Source organism: Phacochoerus africanus, chromosome 15 (assembly GCF_016906955.1).
Source record: "Phacochoerus africanus isolate WHEZ1 chromosome 15, ROS_Pafr_v1, whole genome shotgun sequence".
In the NCBI taxonomy this organism is placed as follows: domain Eukaryota; kingdom Metazoa; phylum Chordata; class Mammalia; order Artiodactyla; family Suidae; genus Phacochoerus; species Phacochoerus africanus.
In genome coordinates, this window is record NC_062558.1 from 13805469 (window position 1) to 13822716 (window position 17248).

A 17248-nucleotide genomic window follows, 5' to 3' on the forward strand; every position below is an offset into this window, starting at 1 on the left:
CCCTGATGCTCAACTGCTTGCGCCTGCTGTTTGCAACTCAGGGAAGGTCCTGGAGGCTAAATGAGGCCTATTTCCTAAAAAGCTATAGGGGACATAGACTTTTGTGCCCAGGAGCCCCACAGAGCCTTGCTCATCTTGGTGGTGATGAGGCCAAAGCTGTGCTCTGACAGAACCTGTAGAGAGAAAAGCGCCATCAGGACGCGGTGCGCAGGGATCCTGGGAAGGATGGGCCTCAGGAGGTAGGGATGCGGGGCAGGCAGGTGGCTGGGGATGTGCAGGGGTCCTTGGGGCCTGGGCTTGGCCGCTTCCCATTGGGGTTTTTCTGGGCAGGCGCCTCCCTTCCTGTGCCTCAGGGGCTGGGGTTTGAAATCCGGATTTCTTTCTGACTGTAATTGATGCTTGTGTCTGGAGCCCTGGGTCAGCCCCTGTGGGTCTGTGTGAAACCGCCCCCTTTCCTGGGGAAGCAGCAGGGCTGGGGCTCCCTGGCGGCCCTGGGGAGGATGGTCCCTGAGGGAACTTGGGCGGGGCTGCCGCGGGTGGGGGAACGGGGCAGGGAGGGCCACAGATGCCCCGTGCTGGCCCCTCCACCCACTCGCAGGCTGGATGGGGATCCCCACTTGCTCACTGTGGTTCTGGGCAGCAAGGACCCTGCCAAGACCCAGGGGGCCGCCCAGGTCTGGGCTCTGCCACTCCAGGCCTGGAGCCGGGCCAGTGAGGTCACAGGAGGATGTGGCCTGGGGTCCTGGTCGACTCACGGCTGCCCTCTGTGACCTAGTTTAAGGCCTGGTGGCATCTGCTGCCCGGGAAAGAAAGAGCCGTAAACACCACCGGGGGAGGAGAGCGGAGCTATTTGGGGCAGGAGACGGATTAAGAAGCAGACATTGTTCCCCGTGGATCTCAGCCGTTTCCTTTCCCTTTTGGATTTCAGCTGTGCCCTAATTCTTTCCTGGTACAGGCGGCTCGCGGCATCTGAGCACAAGGCTACAGAGACGCGCCCCGACTTCTACCTGTTCCATTTTGGGCAGGGGTGCGAGGTGGGACCTTGTGTGTCTCGGGAAGAGAACTGCTGTTTGCTGACAGCTTCAGGCTCTTGGAGGTTGAGGTCGTCAGGTCTGCCAAGAGGGGCAGGTCTAGTCTTAGCATCAATCCGTGGCCTGACCTTGTGCTGAACCCAGTCCTAACTTTCTGAATTTCCATCCAGCCCTCTGAGGTGGACTCAGGGAGATTGATGGGGACTTCCAGTTGTGGTGCAGTAGAAGTGAATCTGACTAGCATCCATCGGGACGAGGGTTTGATCCCTGGCCTGGCTCAGTGAATCAGGGATCCGGCATTGCTGTGAGCCGTGGTATAGGTCACAGATGCAGCTTGGATCCTCCGCTGCCCTGGCTCTGGCATTGGCCAGCAGCTGCAGGTCTGATTCAATGCCTAGCCTGGGAATTTCCATATGCCTCGGGGGTGGCTCTAAAAAGCAAAAAAAAAAAAAAAAAAAAAAAGGAGCCTGATGGTTGGGAAACCTCGGCTCAGGCTGTTTGTTTAGGAAGGTGACTGAGCAGAGCAGTCCTCAAGGGTCCCAGAAAGAAGTAGAACTCCACTCAGAAAGTTGACATATGGAGTTCCCGTTGTGGCACAGTGGTTAACGAATCCGAAAAAGAACCATGAGGTTTCGGGTTCAATCCCTGGCCTTGCTCAGTGAGTTAAGGATCTGGCGTTGCTGTGAGCTGTGGTGTAGGTCTGTAGGAGAAAATGTCCCAATAAAATGCAGAAAGGAGAGACCCCAGCCATGATGACTAAGCAAAGTCTAGCCAACTGCCCCAGCCAGTCCTCCCCCATGCATCTGCTTCCGCATCTACTACCTTGCCTGACATCACTCCAGTCCAACTGGTCAAGCTTGGACCCGGAAGACGTAGCCCATAAAAGCCTTGTGAAACCCTTCTTCCGGGCTCAGACTCTGGAGCGCGATCTCCTCTGAGCCCGCCGGCGTAATAAAACTGAGTTCTCCAACTCTCCGAGTGCTCGCTTGGTTTCTCGCCGGGTAAAAGAGCTGATGCCCTGCAGCCGCAAAGCTGCCGGAGCTGGTACCCTACAGCCACGGGGCTGTCGCCAGAGCTGATACGCTGCATACGCTGCAGCGCAGGGCTGCTGGGTATCTGCCATAACAGGTCGCAGACGCAGCTCGGATCTTGTGTTGCTGTGGCTGTGGCATAGGCCATCAGCTGTAGCTCCGATTCGACCCCTAGCCTGGGACCCTCCATATGCCTGTAGGAGCGGCCCTAGAAAAGGCAAAGACCAAAAAAAAAAAAGAAAGTTGACATAAATGTACTTTCATGAAGAGACAGAGAGCCGTGGGCATCAGAGTGACCCAGGGAAGGAGGGCATTCCAGAGACTGAAGACAGCCATCAGCCACAGGGACCACGGGAGAAAGCATAGTTGCTGGAATCCAGTGTGCACGGCAGGTGTGGAGAGATGCCACAGGAACTGGGTCAAGGAAAGACCTTCCCACAGGCAGTACTGTGGCCTCAATGGGAAAGGACTTCCTGCTCTGTGCCTGTCAGTGTCCCCACCATTGAGCCAAGTGACATTTAGGATCCCCCAGAAGACCAATCTTTAGGAGCCAGCCCCCTAGGACTTGGGGAAGGACAGTCAGTGGATTTGTAGTGGTGAAATGGGGACAAATGGAAAATGACCGCCCAGGATCGTCTGAGGCTCCTTCCCAGAAAATAACATGGAAAGCTGCGAGCTGGATCTTATTTGGGGGCAGATAAAGGTAGCAAGCTCCCCAGTAAGGCTTGTCATCATGTTGTCTTGGTCCCAGCCTGCTGCCAGTGATGCCATCCGCTAGGAATGTGGGGCACTCCCCTGGACCATTTTACTTGTAGCCAGGCTCCTGCAGACATCTCCCCCCAAGAATTATGGCTGGGCTAGCCCTTGTGGTTCTTACTGTGATTGCAGGATGAACTTCAGCAAAAACCATCAGGTAACTTTGAGAAACAAGATTTATCACTCACAGGTCCTGGAGGGTACACAGCGTGGCTGGAGGGCCATAGCCAGGGTGCAGGGAGAGAGAGACAGAAAGGAAACAGACCCTGGATCTGCTTTTATTAGAGTCGAAGGTGCGGTGCCTAGGGTTTCACAGGTTCCTTCTTTATTGACTATTTTTTAATTTTTTTTAATGATTTTTATTTTTTCCATTATAGCTGGCATTATTTTGTTCTTTTTGTGGCTGAGTAGTATTCCACTGTGTATATGTACCACATCTTCTTAATCCATTCGTCTGTCAATGGACATTTAGGTTGTTTCCATGTCTTGGCTATTGTGAATAGTGCTGCAATGAACATACGGGTGCATGTGTCTTTTTCAAGGAAAGTTTTGTCTGGATATGTGCCCAAGAGTGGGATTGCTGGGCCCTATGGTAGTTCTATATTTAGTTTTCTGAGGAACCTCCATACTGTTTTCCATAGTGGTTGTACCAATTTACATTTCCACCAACAGTGTAGGAGGATTCCCTTTTCTCTACACCCTCTCCAGCATTTGTTATTGGTGGATCAGCATTTATTATTAATGATGGCTATTCTGACTGGTGTGAAGTGGTACCTCATAGTAGTTTTGATTTGCATTTCTCTAATAATCAGTGATGATGAGCATTTTTTCATGTGCTTTTGGCCATCTGTATATCTTCTTTGGAGAAATGTCTATTCAGGACTTTTGCCCATTTTTTAGTTGGGTTGTTGGGTTTGTTGCTGTTGAGTTGTATAAGTTGTTTGCATATTTTAGAGATTAAGCCCTTGTCAGTTGAATCGTTTTGAAACTATTTTCTCCCATTCTATAGGTTGTTTTTTTGTTTGTTTGTTTGTTTTTATGGTTTCCTTTGCTGTGCAAAAGCTTGTCAATTTGATTAGGTCCCATTGGTTTATTTTTGCTTTTATTTCTGTTGCCTTGGGAGACTGACCTGAGAAAGCATTTGTAAGGTTGATGTTTATTGACTAATTTAAAGCATAGTACCGACAGAACAATGTAAACCAACTATAATGGAAAAAATTAAAAAATCTTTAAAAATAAGTAAATAAATAAAAATAAAGCATAACACCAAGAATTACGGTGCAGGAAGGGAGAAGCTGGTCATTCAAGCAGATCTGTAGGTTACCCGGGGCTTTCTGGGAAAGGGACCTCCCTGGGGGGTGGGGAGAGGGGATGGACCATCACAAGCCTAATTCCTTATCTGGTCATTGCACTAGTAGCTTATCTTACAGCTAGGAATATGCTTATGCAGGATGGACATCTTTCGAAGTAGATGACTCAGCAACATCAAATGTCAAGCACTTAAATTATGCACATATAATATACAGTGTTTAGGACTTTGCAAGTTATTTAACCCTCATAGCAACTATTTGAGGGAATTGTTCTTTCTGTTTTCCACTTTTATCAATATGCCAGATATTGTAACTTGATATTTAGCCCCATCTCTGCCTTTCTAAACTCTCCTATGATTTGTAGATGCTGAAAGCTGGTCGCATTTCTCAGAGACCCAGCAGGCTTCAAATTTAGATCCTCAGGCAAGTTTTAAGAGGCAGGAGACTGGGAGCTGTACAGAGGCATGTAGATTTCAGCACAAGACAGTGGTGAGGTTTTGCTATTAACTTTGAGTCCTCTGGCACATTGTTATGCTAATGCTGAAGAGAATAATAAGATTCTTGGCAGTGAGTTCCTGTGATTTCTGAAGCTTACTAAGCTTCTGAAAGCAAGCAACCGTTTTTCTTGGTCTTTGCACGTAGGCCCCTTTAATGGTTCTGGAAGCATCCATCTGTATGTAGTAAATCCCTTTCAGCTTGAGATCCACAGAGTATTTTCTATTTTCCTGATAGAATCCTGACTGATATAGTATTTGGTGTTGAATGTGATTTCAGGAAATGCAACTGCAAAGATAGGTACCTAAGATTTCTTGTCAGGCCTGATTTGATTTGAAGGCAATAATGACCTCGTCACTGGTGGAAAATGGGATTCTGGGAGACCGTGGTATGCCATGTCAAAACAGTTTCTCAAATTATTACCTGTCATTCCTGGAATCCTATTAAAGGAGAACAAGTGGGTTTTGCAATAGAATTTTCTGGTGGAAGAGATAAGTACAAGGGCTACCATTACCAAATGTAATGGAAAGTTTACAGGGAAAAAAAGCAACGACAATATTGGGGTTTTACATTTTCAACTCAAAGGCATTATCCAAAAGCCAGAGAGGTTTCTACAACTGCCCTAAAAGAATCTCTTACTTGTTGTATCAAAAATCCGACCCAGATTTGGTCCTGCAGTAGCAGAATGAGAACATAACTTGAATTCACAATTTCTTTAGATGCTTACATGAAAGGTGATTAATTGGAGAAAAAGGTGACCAAGAAAGCTGCAGTGGAATATTTGGGTGGATTAAGATCAATTAGTGTATTTTATTTTTTAATATTTTTTCTTTAACTGTTTTTACAGCTACACCTGCAGCATATGGAAGTTCCCAAGCTAGGGGTCAAATTGAAGCTGCAGCTGCCAGCCTACACCACAGCCACGGCAACACTGGATCTGAGTCACATCTTCAGATGTGGCCACACTGGATCCTTAACCTACTGAGCAAGGCCAGGGATCAAAACTGCATCCTCGTGGATACTGGTTGGGTTCTTAACACACTAAGCCACAGCGGGAACTCCAGAATTAGTATACTTTAAAATATCAAATCCTGCTGAGCTTCCTTTCCTATTCCATGCAGCCATTCTACCCCCTTCTGGGGAGGCAGGTCTCCTCTTCCTTGAAGACTTTGTAATGGTGTCACTGAAATGATTGCTTTCCCAGGAGATGCTGATTCTCCTCATGACCCACCCCTACCACCTTATCATGAAGGTTGGAACCACAGGAACAGTCATCTCAATAGACTTTATAGCTGATCAGTTCAAATCTGACCCAGGAGAAGATACTATACACATTAAAAAAATGCAACACTCTACTGATGTGTATTTGTAGATGCCTGAGGATTATGTTCAAGAAGAGATTCTAAGAGAGTTAGGCAAAGGATAAAGTAAAATGTGATTGGGCCAAATTTATCAATCTGAGTGAGAGAAAATCTATTTCAAATGAGTTATCTGGAGCAGCTAGAAATGGCTCTGCTTGTTTAGTTGACAGACTAAAACCCTGGACCAAAAGTGGCCTACATTAAGTGGAATTCTTTTGTACAGTGTAAAAAAAGAAGGCACACCAAGTCTTAGAAAGGAATGTCAAAATGGGTTTATTAAATGTGACCTGCTAACCCATCCACTAACTCCATCCCTTAAGTGAATCCTAAGGACCATGTTAAATTAGGTATTGAAGTACACATTTCTTGAGTGTCTGTCATGGCTCAGTGTAACAAACTATTATTCATGAAGACTTGGGTTCAATCCCTGGCCTTACTCAGTGGGTGAAAGATCCAGCATTGCTGTGAGCTGTGGTGTAGTTTGCAGACACAGCGCGGATCCTGCATTGCTATGGCTGTAGTGTAGGCTGGCAGCTGCAGCTCTGTTTCAACCCCTAGCCTGGGAACCTCCATATGCCACAGGAGCAGCCCTAAAAAATAAAAGACCAAAAAAAGAAAAATACATTTCCATAAGGAGCATCAGCATCCGAGAACTAAATACTGGTTGTCATCTGCAGGCTGACAACATGACACATAAGCCACCTCATGGAAGGTTAATTACGCTTGACCTCTGCCTTTGTGGAGTGGCAGTTATTTTTCATCATAGTAATAGATATTTATTCTGTACGTGGATGTGTCTGCTTTGCCTACAAGGCTTCCACCACCCCACCACACTTAGCTTACTAATGCCCGGTTATATTCATCATATGGTTTTCCATTTGGCACAACTTCTGGCCAACTGGTTATAATGCAACAAAAGTGAGGCAGTGAGCTGATGTTCATGAGGTTCACTGATCTCACCATGCCGATCATTGGACCTCTAAAAGTTTTACCAAGGTGTCCTGCCTCTAAATCTTTGTATGCTTGTCTTCCAAACTCTGCAATGATTAGTCCTTAAGGGCATTCAAGATACCCACTTCCTATTGCCCAGTCTGAGAAGCATGATGACATTCATACAGTAGACCTATGTAATCTATGTTGTGACAGAGAACAAGGTGGTTAACTCAGTCCTGGGGGCAAAGCAGTGGATGTGGACTACCATATATTTCCAGGCCAGTGCATTCTTTCCCATTTAGAGGAAATGGAAAAGAATGCATTTTCCGGGTCAAGAGCTGCATACCATGTGCCAGAGTATGCACTGCAATAATGATGCCACGTAAGGGCTACCAGTTGGTAAAATGTGTGTTGGTACATCATCGTCTGCCCTGACTCATCTGGATTTTTTTTTTTCCAGGGGCCATGCCAGTAAACTGAAGAGGGATATGACAGGAATGTCCAACCTAATATCAAGTCTCTGAGGGTGGTGCTAGTGTTGATTATAGCTAGTAAGCCAAGAAAGAGGATACAATGGAATCATAAAAAAGACCCAATTAACCAAGAGGAAGGCATTAAAGAACAAAAGAAGGAAAACAAAATAGCTCAGGAGGTCTGGAGAAACAAGGAAGCCTCTCTTAACAGCATGAGAGAAAAGAAACCACAAGTCTGTCCATCTGTAGGATAAAGGATATCAAGAAGAATGGTATTGTAGTTTCTGTTATGGCTCACTGAGTTACAAACCCAACTAGTATCCATGAGGACACAGGTTCGATCCTTAGCCTTGCTCAGTGGGTTAAGGATCTGGCGTTGCCATGAGCTGTGGTGTAGGTTACAGATGCAGCTCGGATCCGGTGTTGCTGTGGCTATGGTGTAGACCAGTAGCTGCAGCTCCAACTGGACCTTTAGCCTGGGAACCTCTGTATGCTACGGTTGTGGCCATAAAAAGCAAAAAATAAAATAAAATAAAGAAGAAATAAAGAGTAGTGTTTTAGTGACATAGGGCAATTCCAGCCTTTTACCTTCTTTTTTTTTCTTCAGAATTTCCTCTGAAAAAGAAGGAATTCTACCTGCAAACCATCTTCAGATTCAAGAATATCAATTCTTCCCTGGGTCTGGCCTATAGAGTTCAGATTTCCCAGCATCCACAATTCAGTGAGCCACATTGTAAAAAATAAATCCCTAAATCTCTCCCTCTTCCTCCCTTCCTCCGTATCGATCACCTGTCTCTCTGTCTGTCGATCTCATCTGCACGCCATTGGTTCCATTTTTCTATTTCTCAGAAAATTCAAACACATAACATCCCATGAAGCTAATCACTAGTGGACCTTGTGAGAAGATGCCTAAGCTCAGTTCTGACAGACACACTGAAGACACGAACCACCCGTAGCATCGACATTCCTGTGGCCTTGCAGGGCCTGCTGCACCTTCAGTGGTCACAGGGTGTCTGAATGAATGTTTTCCTCTTCACAGACTCCTGTGTGGGGCTGCATGCAGTTGATTATCTCCTCTGCATCCTCTAGTTCTCATCATCCCTCTGCCGGACACATGCAGCTGAGAAAGGACCCAGAAAAGGCCCTGCCATTAGCCTCTGCCTGCACTTGAGAGCACTTATCTTTAAATATTGTGCCGTGGTTTTCTAAAAACAAATTCATATCCTTTGTATTTTGGTCTAGCCACCCAAGTTATTCTGTTTGCTCTCTGCAAAAGGACCTTCCTGCTTATTTGTCCTTGAATTTGTACCCTTTTTTGCTTGGTGACAGGGCTTTGGCCACCAACAGTGGCCCTCACTCAGTTGCCCACTGTACGAAAGGGCAGATGTTTGGCTTCCTCCAAGCCATCTCATTATCCTAATGCTGTCTGGATCTATTGAGGGGGTAGGAAGACAAATGTAGTCTCTAAGTCCCAAGTCATAATCTCCCCACTTTCAACTCCAAACAGGACAAGAAACCCCTGATCTCAAGTCCACCACAGACTTTCCTTTCTGAATGGCCCAGCTGATTAAAGCTGCCTGTCTTTGGGTCCATGTTCTGCATTGAGCTGGTGGGATTGGAGCTGTTCATCAGCTTGGTAATATCTTGAGCCACGAGTGAAATCCAAGAAGTTACTGAGCAACACAGGAAATTAGAGTAACAAAAGACCTTCAGGTCCCTGCGATCAGATCTCCTTCATAGATGAAGAAACCAAGACCTGGAAACTGGAAGTGACTTCTTTCTTTTTTTTTTTGGGAGGGGGTTGCTTTTTAGGGCTGCACCTGAGGCATATGGAGGTTCCCAGGCTAGGAGTCCAGTCAGAGCTACAGCTACCGGCGTACGCCAGAGCCACAGCAATGCCAGATCCAAACCACATCTGCGACCTACACCACAGCTCACGGCAACGCTGGATCCTTAACCCCCTGAGCGAGGCCAGGGATCAAACCTGCATCCTCATGGATACTAGTCAGAGTTGTTTCCACTGAGCCATGATGGGAACTCCTCCTGGAAGTAACTTCTCAAAGTCAGTTTTCCAATGCTGCCTTGAAGCCTTCCTGACCTCCTTGTCAAGGTCACTGTCTCTTCCTCTGGCTCCCACCCCCAGCACTCCTTGTATCTCTTTTCAGTGCTGCGTTTAATCTTCCTTTATTAGACTGTGAGATGTGGGAAAAGTGAATCCATGTCTATCTTCCAGGATCTGGCATAGGGGCTAACCTTAGTCAATGCCCTATAAATGCTTGTGTAAGGATGGCAGGGAGGAAGGAGAAAGAGGAGAAGAGAGTGTGGGTCCGATGCTTAGTGACCTGCGTTATCAGCAGTAGACATGAAGGAGGGTCAGCAGCAGTTGAGACCCCAAGCCTAACCATAAGGGGAACCGCAAAGAAGGCAGGGAGTGTCTCCGGGCTTCTGAGATGGTATAGGCTTTCCCCTCCTTTTCTGTCTCTTCCTGGATCCATGGGAGAAATTGAGCCACAGACACAAACATACCAGGCCTCCCCCTGAAGCCAGATCTTATGCCCCAACTGAAGACACCCACTTGGAAGAGCCTCTGGTTTCCATGGACAGTACAGACCATAGGTGCCCCACTGTCTCCCTGAGAATGAGAAAAGAGAGAAAGAACAGTCTGCAGAGATCAACAGCACGTCTAGCCAGAGGGCAGGGTGAGAGGGTCCTGGTGGTGTGGGCAAGGGCCTTCCCTCCTGGGCTCCCTCCTGGGAACCTGGAAATTGGTGGAGCATGTGGGGGATGGGGCCAAGGCAAGGGCTGGCTACCTGGCAACTGCCTCTGGTTCCTGGCTCTTTCCATGCACAAAGCATGTTCCTGGAGAGCTGGTCTACCCTCTGGCTGCATTCTCTCCAAGTAATCTGCACCACTCTCAGCTTCTGCAGGTATATGGTTAAGTTGTCATATTGGTCTGGCAAAGTGAGGAAGCTAGTGTGAGAATGAGCACGGGACCGAGCGCTGAGAGTGACGGGCCCGCACATGGTCAGGGTGGAAGCTCCTGAAGGATGCAAACACTCAGCAAATAACAGACTCACAGGCTAGGAAGGCCTTGGAGTTGCCCTGATGCCACACCCAGCTCAGTCTCCTCTCCAGCATCTCCAATAAGTGGTTCCTTCATCTCTGTTTATTTCTCTATTCCCCTTTGGGAGGCTTACCCCCTCTGGAAGCGGCCAACCAAACCCTTACCCCAGTGCCTGCCAGGTGAACCTGGAATGAGCTTTCTCCATGACCCCATCATCTTTCACAGCCATGTTTTGTCTCTGTGCAGAGGTTCAGAACAGCCCCACTTCTGAATCATTCTCTGCCAGGACAATGGGGAAACCAGGAAAATGGCACACCCAGAAGTGCCATCCTGTGGGAAGGACACACCTTGAGCCTAGAGAAGCTTCTGGCTTTCTCCCCATCACACTTCCACCATCCCTGTCCGCCAGCCTGACTTTGGGAAAGGAGTGGATGACTGTGCTTGGGGAATCATTGTCTTAGAGTTATGTCAGGATGGTCGTCCCCCCAAGCTTCATCCCATGATAAACAGCTGTGGAGATGCAATTGTAAAACAGCCCAGGAAGGAAGAATCCAAACTTTCTACAGTCTGACCTCCAAAAAAATTAGCCTCACTCTCAGGTTTTGAGATTCTTCTGTGTTCCAGGCTTCTGCTAGAGACCTCACATGTATCATCTCATTTAATTTAATCCACAAACCTTATTTGAGGGCAGCATGACTGTCATTCTCCTGATGAGGGAAGGTGAGGGAGCTAGGTCAGAATCTCAAAGCTAGTGTAGTGAGGCCAGAATTCAGACCCAGGTCTTCCAAAGCATCATGTTATCTAGCCCTGGGGAACCTAAGTGTGGGCACTCTGCAGGTTCTGGAAGGAAGGCACATACCATATGTAGGAACCGTCACCCACTCTGTCATCCAGCACCGGTCCCAGGTTTTCTCCTTCTTCTGCAGGCAGATGGGCATTTTGAAGTTCGTGAATTGTACTGGTGTGGCAAGCAGGAGCAGGGAGAGATCACTGTCCAGGTGAGATGGCTTATAATCTTTGTGAATAATTATCTTCTGCACTTGTTTTCTCTCCAAGTGGACACCGTTGAATTTCCTGGATCCCATGACCACTGTGATAGTTCCCAATGTCATGTCTAATCTAGAGAATGAATATAATAACTCCAAACTATAATCATAGTTACGCTGTATTTCTTGTTTCTAGACATATAGTAGAGTTTACAACTGAATACTGAGAAGGCCAAAGCATTGGGTATGCAGTGGCCTACCAGTGGCAGGATCAGAGTGGCAGGTGTCAGGGGTCTAAACTCAGGCAGAACCCTGATCTAGTGAATAGTCAGCCCAGGGAGACTTCCCCATTGAACGGTGGTAGGATGAATCCACCCAAGAGAATAGACTGTGAGCTTCTTGGCAACAGGGATCTTGACTGTCTCGTCAACCACTCTATTGCCATCACCTAGACTAGCACATGGTGGAATTCCCATCGTGGCTCAGTGGGAACGAATCTGACTAGTATCCACGAGAACACAGATTCAATCCCTGGCCTCACTCAGTGGGTTAAGGATCTGGCGTTGCCATGAGCGGCGGTGTACGTCACAGACACAGCTCAGATCTGGCACTGCTACAACTCAGATCTGGCAGCTACAGCTCTGATTCGACCCCTAGCCTGGGAACCTCCATATGCCACAGGTACGGCCCTGAAAAGACAAAAAAGACAAAAAAGAAAAAAAAAAAAAGAATAGCACATGGTAGCCCATTTGTGTACACTGAATGAATACACTGTGTTGTCTACACAGATGGCAAGCAGGGAAAGAGAAAACGTCTACTCATTTTCTAATACATGGCCACAACTTGCAGCCAACCTTTGGATATGGATGACTTAGGAAAGAGAGTAGGTACAGAGAAGATACTTCTTGGTACAAAGCCAATGGGAACAAACTTGGTGTAGAACCTATGGTTTCACAAGCCTTGTGCATTCACCCCCTAAGCTACCCAGCCCAGACACTACATTGAGGAAACCTGCTATAAAGTAAAACAATGCCTCAGAAACTTACAGGGTTCTTGGGAAGCAATGTGCAGCCGTCAGAACCCACCACCGATGTATGATTGAGCCTCCACAGAGGTGTTTCTGCGAGATCTGGACACTCACTTGCCATGGGAACTCACCTTCCTGGACTTCAAATAGTTCATGAACTTGTAACAGTGATGAGTTTGAAAACTCAGGTCTGTAGCCACATTGAGCTTCATCTGAAAGGGAACAGAAAGCACCATTTGTACCTGAGACGCACAGAGAAATCCTTCCCATCCCTCTTCCAAGTGTCTTCCCAGCGAAGGTGGTGATTGGGCTGAGCAAAGTGAGCTGGGGCAGGGGGGCAGATCTCAGAAAACACCAGCAAATGACACCGCCTTTAATGACTGTCCCTTACATTCAAGAACAGCTGTGAGATCTGGAGAAGTCAGGGTGCAGATCCAGAGGAAGCTCTAAAGGTGTCAGGGTGGCAGCAGAGAAGTGCAAAGATGTGCAGCGTCCATTCAGGAAACAGAAACCAGGCAGGGTTCGAACAGGGAAAGTCACATATCAACAATTTTAAACCTTAACAGAGGAGTAGCTACAAAGGGTCAAGAGGACTCCAAAAATACCCCAGGGTTGGTGTTCCCATCATGGTTCAGCAGAAATGAATCCAACTAATATTCATGAGGACTCAGGTTCGATCCCTAGCTCAGTGGGTTAAGGATCTGGCATTGTCGTGAGCTGCAGTGTAGGTCACAGATGTGTCTAGGATTCAGCGATGCTGTGGCTGTGGTGTAGGCTGGCAGCTGCAGCTCCTATTCAGCCCCTACCTAGCCTGGGAACCTCCATATGCCTCAGGTGCAGCCCTAAAAAAACCAAAAAGACCAAATGTGGCAGAGGAGTCCTTCCCCAACGTTGGTGGAAGAACTTTTTCTTTAATTTATTTTTTTGTCTTTTTGTCTTTTTAGGGCCGCACCAGCAGCATACAGAGGTTCCCAGGCTAGGAGTCTAATCAGAGCTGTAGCTGACGGCCTGCACCACAGCCACAACAATGCCAGATCCGAGCCCCGTCTGCAACCACAGCTCACGGCCATGCCAGATCCTTGACCCACTGAGCAAGGACAGGGATCAAACCTGCAACCTAGTCGGATTCATTTCCACTGCACCATGATGGGAATGCCAGGACTTTTAAATAAACAAATAAAGGGAAAAAATCATTATAATAAAACTAGAAAAAACTGCACTCAAGTAGCAAACTTTGAAGATTTTCTGACGACGGCCTTATCATTTTATTAGAAGAAAGAAGACACTGAGAAATAACATACACATCCTATTCTAGCATTCCTTGCGGTGCAGAATACTGTTAAAAAAAAAAAAAAAGTAGGGTCCCACTACGACGCACAGCTCAGAGGACAAGAGCCTGTGGCCCAGGTGGGAGAAGGGACGGACAGAGAGGTTCCTCCTTTGCAGCACTTGACCTCTCTCAGAACAAGCTAGAGAGAACCATCAATCCCTTGATACTTTCCCCACCCCCACACTTGCACATGGCTTCTTAAAGTCAGGGGCGACTTCACAGCAGAGACTAGAGCTCTCTTTGCAGAAGAAAGTATGTTCCAATTTAGGAAGTCAAAAAGGCATGGAGTTGCAAGAAGATTACAACAAAGGAGAGAACTTCCTGAAATCCAAGGATACCCTTACCTACACGTGAAAAAGATTTTATTCAAGCTGATGGAACTTCACCTTCTGCTCTGGCCCCCTTCAGAGGGGAAGCTTTCCACTAAAACATTCCCAGATCTTGCCTGGCCATGATCCCAACTCCCTCACCACTCTCCTCAGGCAGACTGAATAGATATTATAAATGATCAACATCCAGCACCCGGATAAAGAGAAAAGATTACAAATATAAAGCTTATATTTAAAGGGAAAGACAGCAGTGAGTTTCTAGTGAAGAGAAACAGAATGTACAAAATATACATTTTTTGGTTTGTTTAGCTAATTACCAGGAGGGGAGAAACAGATTAGACCTGCATCAAGCAAGGACATTGGAGAAAACAGGGAAAACTATGAAATAAGAAGGAAGAATGAAATGAAAAGGAACTAACAGAGATGGAGGGAAAATAGAGACACCTAACTGTATTGAAAAACTAAAACCAGTATAGATGGCCTAGAAAATTGGGACCAACTTTCTTGCCAGGGATAACTAAAAAGTGTCATAATATCACTTGCTTGTAATCACCAGACAGCAAAGATAATGAAGAGCTGATGTCGAGGAAGAGATATTAGGCCAATATGTAGGAAGAGAAGGGAATTTGTGGGATAATTTGTGGAGAGTCATCCTATAGGCTGGGCCATGTTTCTGGAAGCCTTGCGGAGTGGGGAGGTGGACTCCAGGGCCCATTGATGGTGAGGGCCTTCATGGATTCCTAAGAGTAAATGTGCATCAGAAGTCAACCAGGCTGCAAGTGTACATGAGGAATAGTACCACAGATTGCATCTCCTCAAGAGCTGCTGTAATAGACTAGGCAATCCTATATGGTGCACAAGTTCACACATGACGTATGACAATTTGAGTATCGTGGAATTGATGGACAAAGGTGAAGAAGAGAACATTTTTGGAGTATATTTTTAACTTTAAGATAAGCATATGGATAATAAGTAACAGGTAGTCTTCTTTTTTTTTTTTTTTTTTTTTTAGTAATGAACCTGACTAGTATCCATGAAGATACGAGTTCGATCCCTGGCCTTGATCAGTGGGTTAAGGACCCAGCGTTACCATGAGCTGTGGTGAGGTCGCAGACGCAGCTCGGGTCTGGCATTGCTGTGGCTCTGGTGTAGGCCAGCAGCTATAGCTCTGATTCTACCCCTAGCCTGGGAACTTCCATACGCTGTACCTGCAGCCCTAAAAAGAAAAAAAAAAAATCAAAAATGTCTGCAAATCAAGTTATGAAATCCACACAGATAGGAATAATGGGAAAACCATGGGAACAGGAAATTTTCAATAGGATAAATAGAAAATGTTATAAAGCTGGAAGTGGAGGTAACTGGTAGTCTTGTGGGCAGGTACATTTCAGAAATACCAAGTTAAATAAAATTAAACCATTTTTTGACGGTGAGATTTCTTGGAACCTTTAATATGTGCATGTCCACTGTATCCCAGAGAAAAGTATTACATGGAGCATTTCCAAATTTTGTTTAACCTTAGGGTTTTTCTCTGCGCAGTTTCTAATAGAATGTCCTTCGGAAACTGCCATAGTAATTCCTTCACTCTTACAATAGCCCTTTTAACTTTTCCCACTTTATGAGATTACCTAGTTAATAAGGGGAGTTAAATGAGCAGAGCCCTTATTCCACCAAAATTCTGTTGCTTCTCGCAGAGTGTTGGGCCCAGAAAGATCCTCGGCATGTTTACAAAGAAGGCAGTGGAGACTGGACAAGCAAAGGCATTTGCTGGTTGTAACTCCAAGTTCCCTTTGCTTCCAGAACGCAGGGTCCAGGCCCTGGGGGGCTATTTTAAATGCCATGTTCACTGAGCCCCATACATCTACTTTGACTAATCAGTGGTAATCTCCTCCTTTCTGAGCCACTTGCTCTAACTCCGCACCCCCTCAGGCCTCTCCATCAACTCTGCAGGAGCCAGCTAACAGGTTACAGGCCTGCCCCCTCCTCTGCTCTGGCTCAGCCTGGCACAGACCTGGAGCTTCCTGGGCACATCCCTCAAGTGCCACGAGCAGTGGAATTAGAAGTTGGAGCATTTTCTTTTCATCCCAGTCCAGAATTGCCCAACCTGGGCCTCCTGCCCAAGCTGACAAAAGGCCAGCTGCAGCTGCTTCAGCGGGGACCATCACAGATGCATGGCAGAGCCAGTTCTGAGTGACATCACAGTAAGCCTGGGGTTAGGGAGATGCAGAGCAGCCTGGCTTAATGGCATCTGCACAGCCCAAGTTTCCCTTTGTGTTCCTTCTTCTGTGTTCTCTTTGCCGTGGAGACAAAAGTCATGCCATATTAGGCACCCTTGTCTACCCACTCTTCCCACCCAGGACCCTGAGCCCCTTGAAGGGCCGTGTGTTTTAGCCGCTGCTTGGGCATTAAAGAGCTTTGGGTCTTTGGGTGAGTTTTCATATTCTGGAACCAGATCTCAAAGCCTGCTGTGACTTGTTAGGACATTTGGAACCCTTTATTATGAGGTGAACAGAGAGAGCGGTGGCATAAAAGCGGGTGGCTTAGACACATGTGCATTAAAAGATTACTCTGGGAGATTATTTTAGAGAGGATAAAACTAGAAGAGAGAGACTGTCATTTAGGAGGTGGCTCCAGTAATACAGACGAAAGACGGTGATGGCCCGAAGTAGGACACAGAGGGGGCAGTTTGTCAAGGCTGCCGTAACGAAGGACCACAGCCTAGGTGGCTTCACAGAAATTTCCCAGGTCTGGAGGCTGAGAAGTCCAAGATCAAGGTGCCTACAGGGTTGGTTTCCCTCCAAGGGCCATAAGGGAAAGATCTGTTGCAGGTTCTCCCCTTGGCTTGCAGATGGCCATGCTCTTGCTGCCTCTTCACGTGGTCATGTCTCCATGCAGGGTGTACACCCAGGTCTCTTCTTTTTATAAGGGGACCAGTCTTGGATTAGGGCCCCACTTTATCTTAATAAGGACCTCATTTTATCTTAATCATTTTTTTTCTTGCACTGGCAGCATGTGAATGTTTCCAAGGCCAGAGATTCAATCCACATCATAGTAGTGTTAATACCAGATCCTTAACCCACTGATCCACCAGGGAACTCCTTAACTGAATCAACTCTTAAAGACCC

At 46.7% G+C, this 17248-nt stretch overlaps 1 protein-coding gene across 1 annotated transcript in view; it reads left to right on the forward strand.

Moving 5' to 3' along the window:
* Positions 1-395: 395 nt before the first annotated feature.
* LOC125116324 (serine protease 55-like) overlaps positions 396-17248 on the forward strand; it is a 39849-nt gene continuing 22996 nt past the window's right edge. The window contains exons 1-3 of the mRNA XM_047761440.1: positions 396-745; positions 929-1034; positions 11381-11452. Coding sequence (XP_047617396.1) covers positions 396-745; positions 929-1034; positions 11381-11452 — 528 coding nt within the window. The remainder of the gene's footprint in view (positions 746-928; positions 1035-11380; positions 11453-17248) is intronic.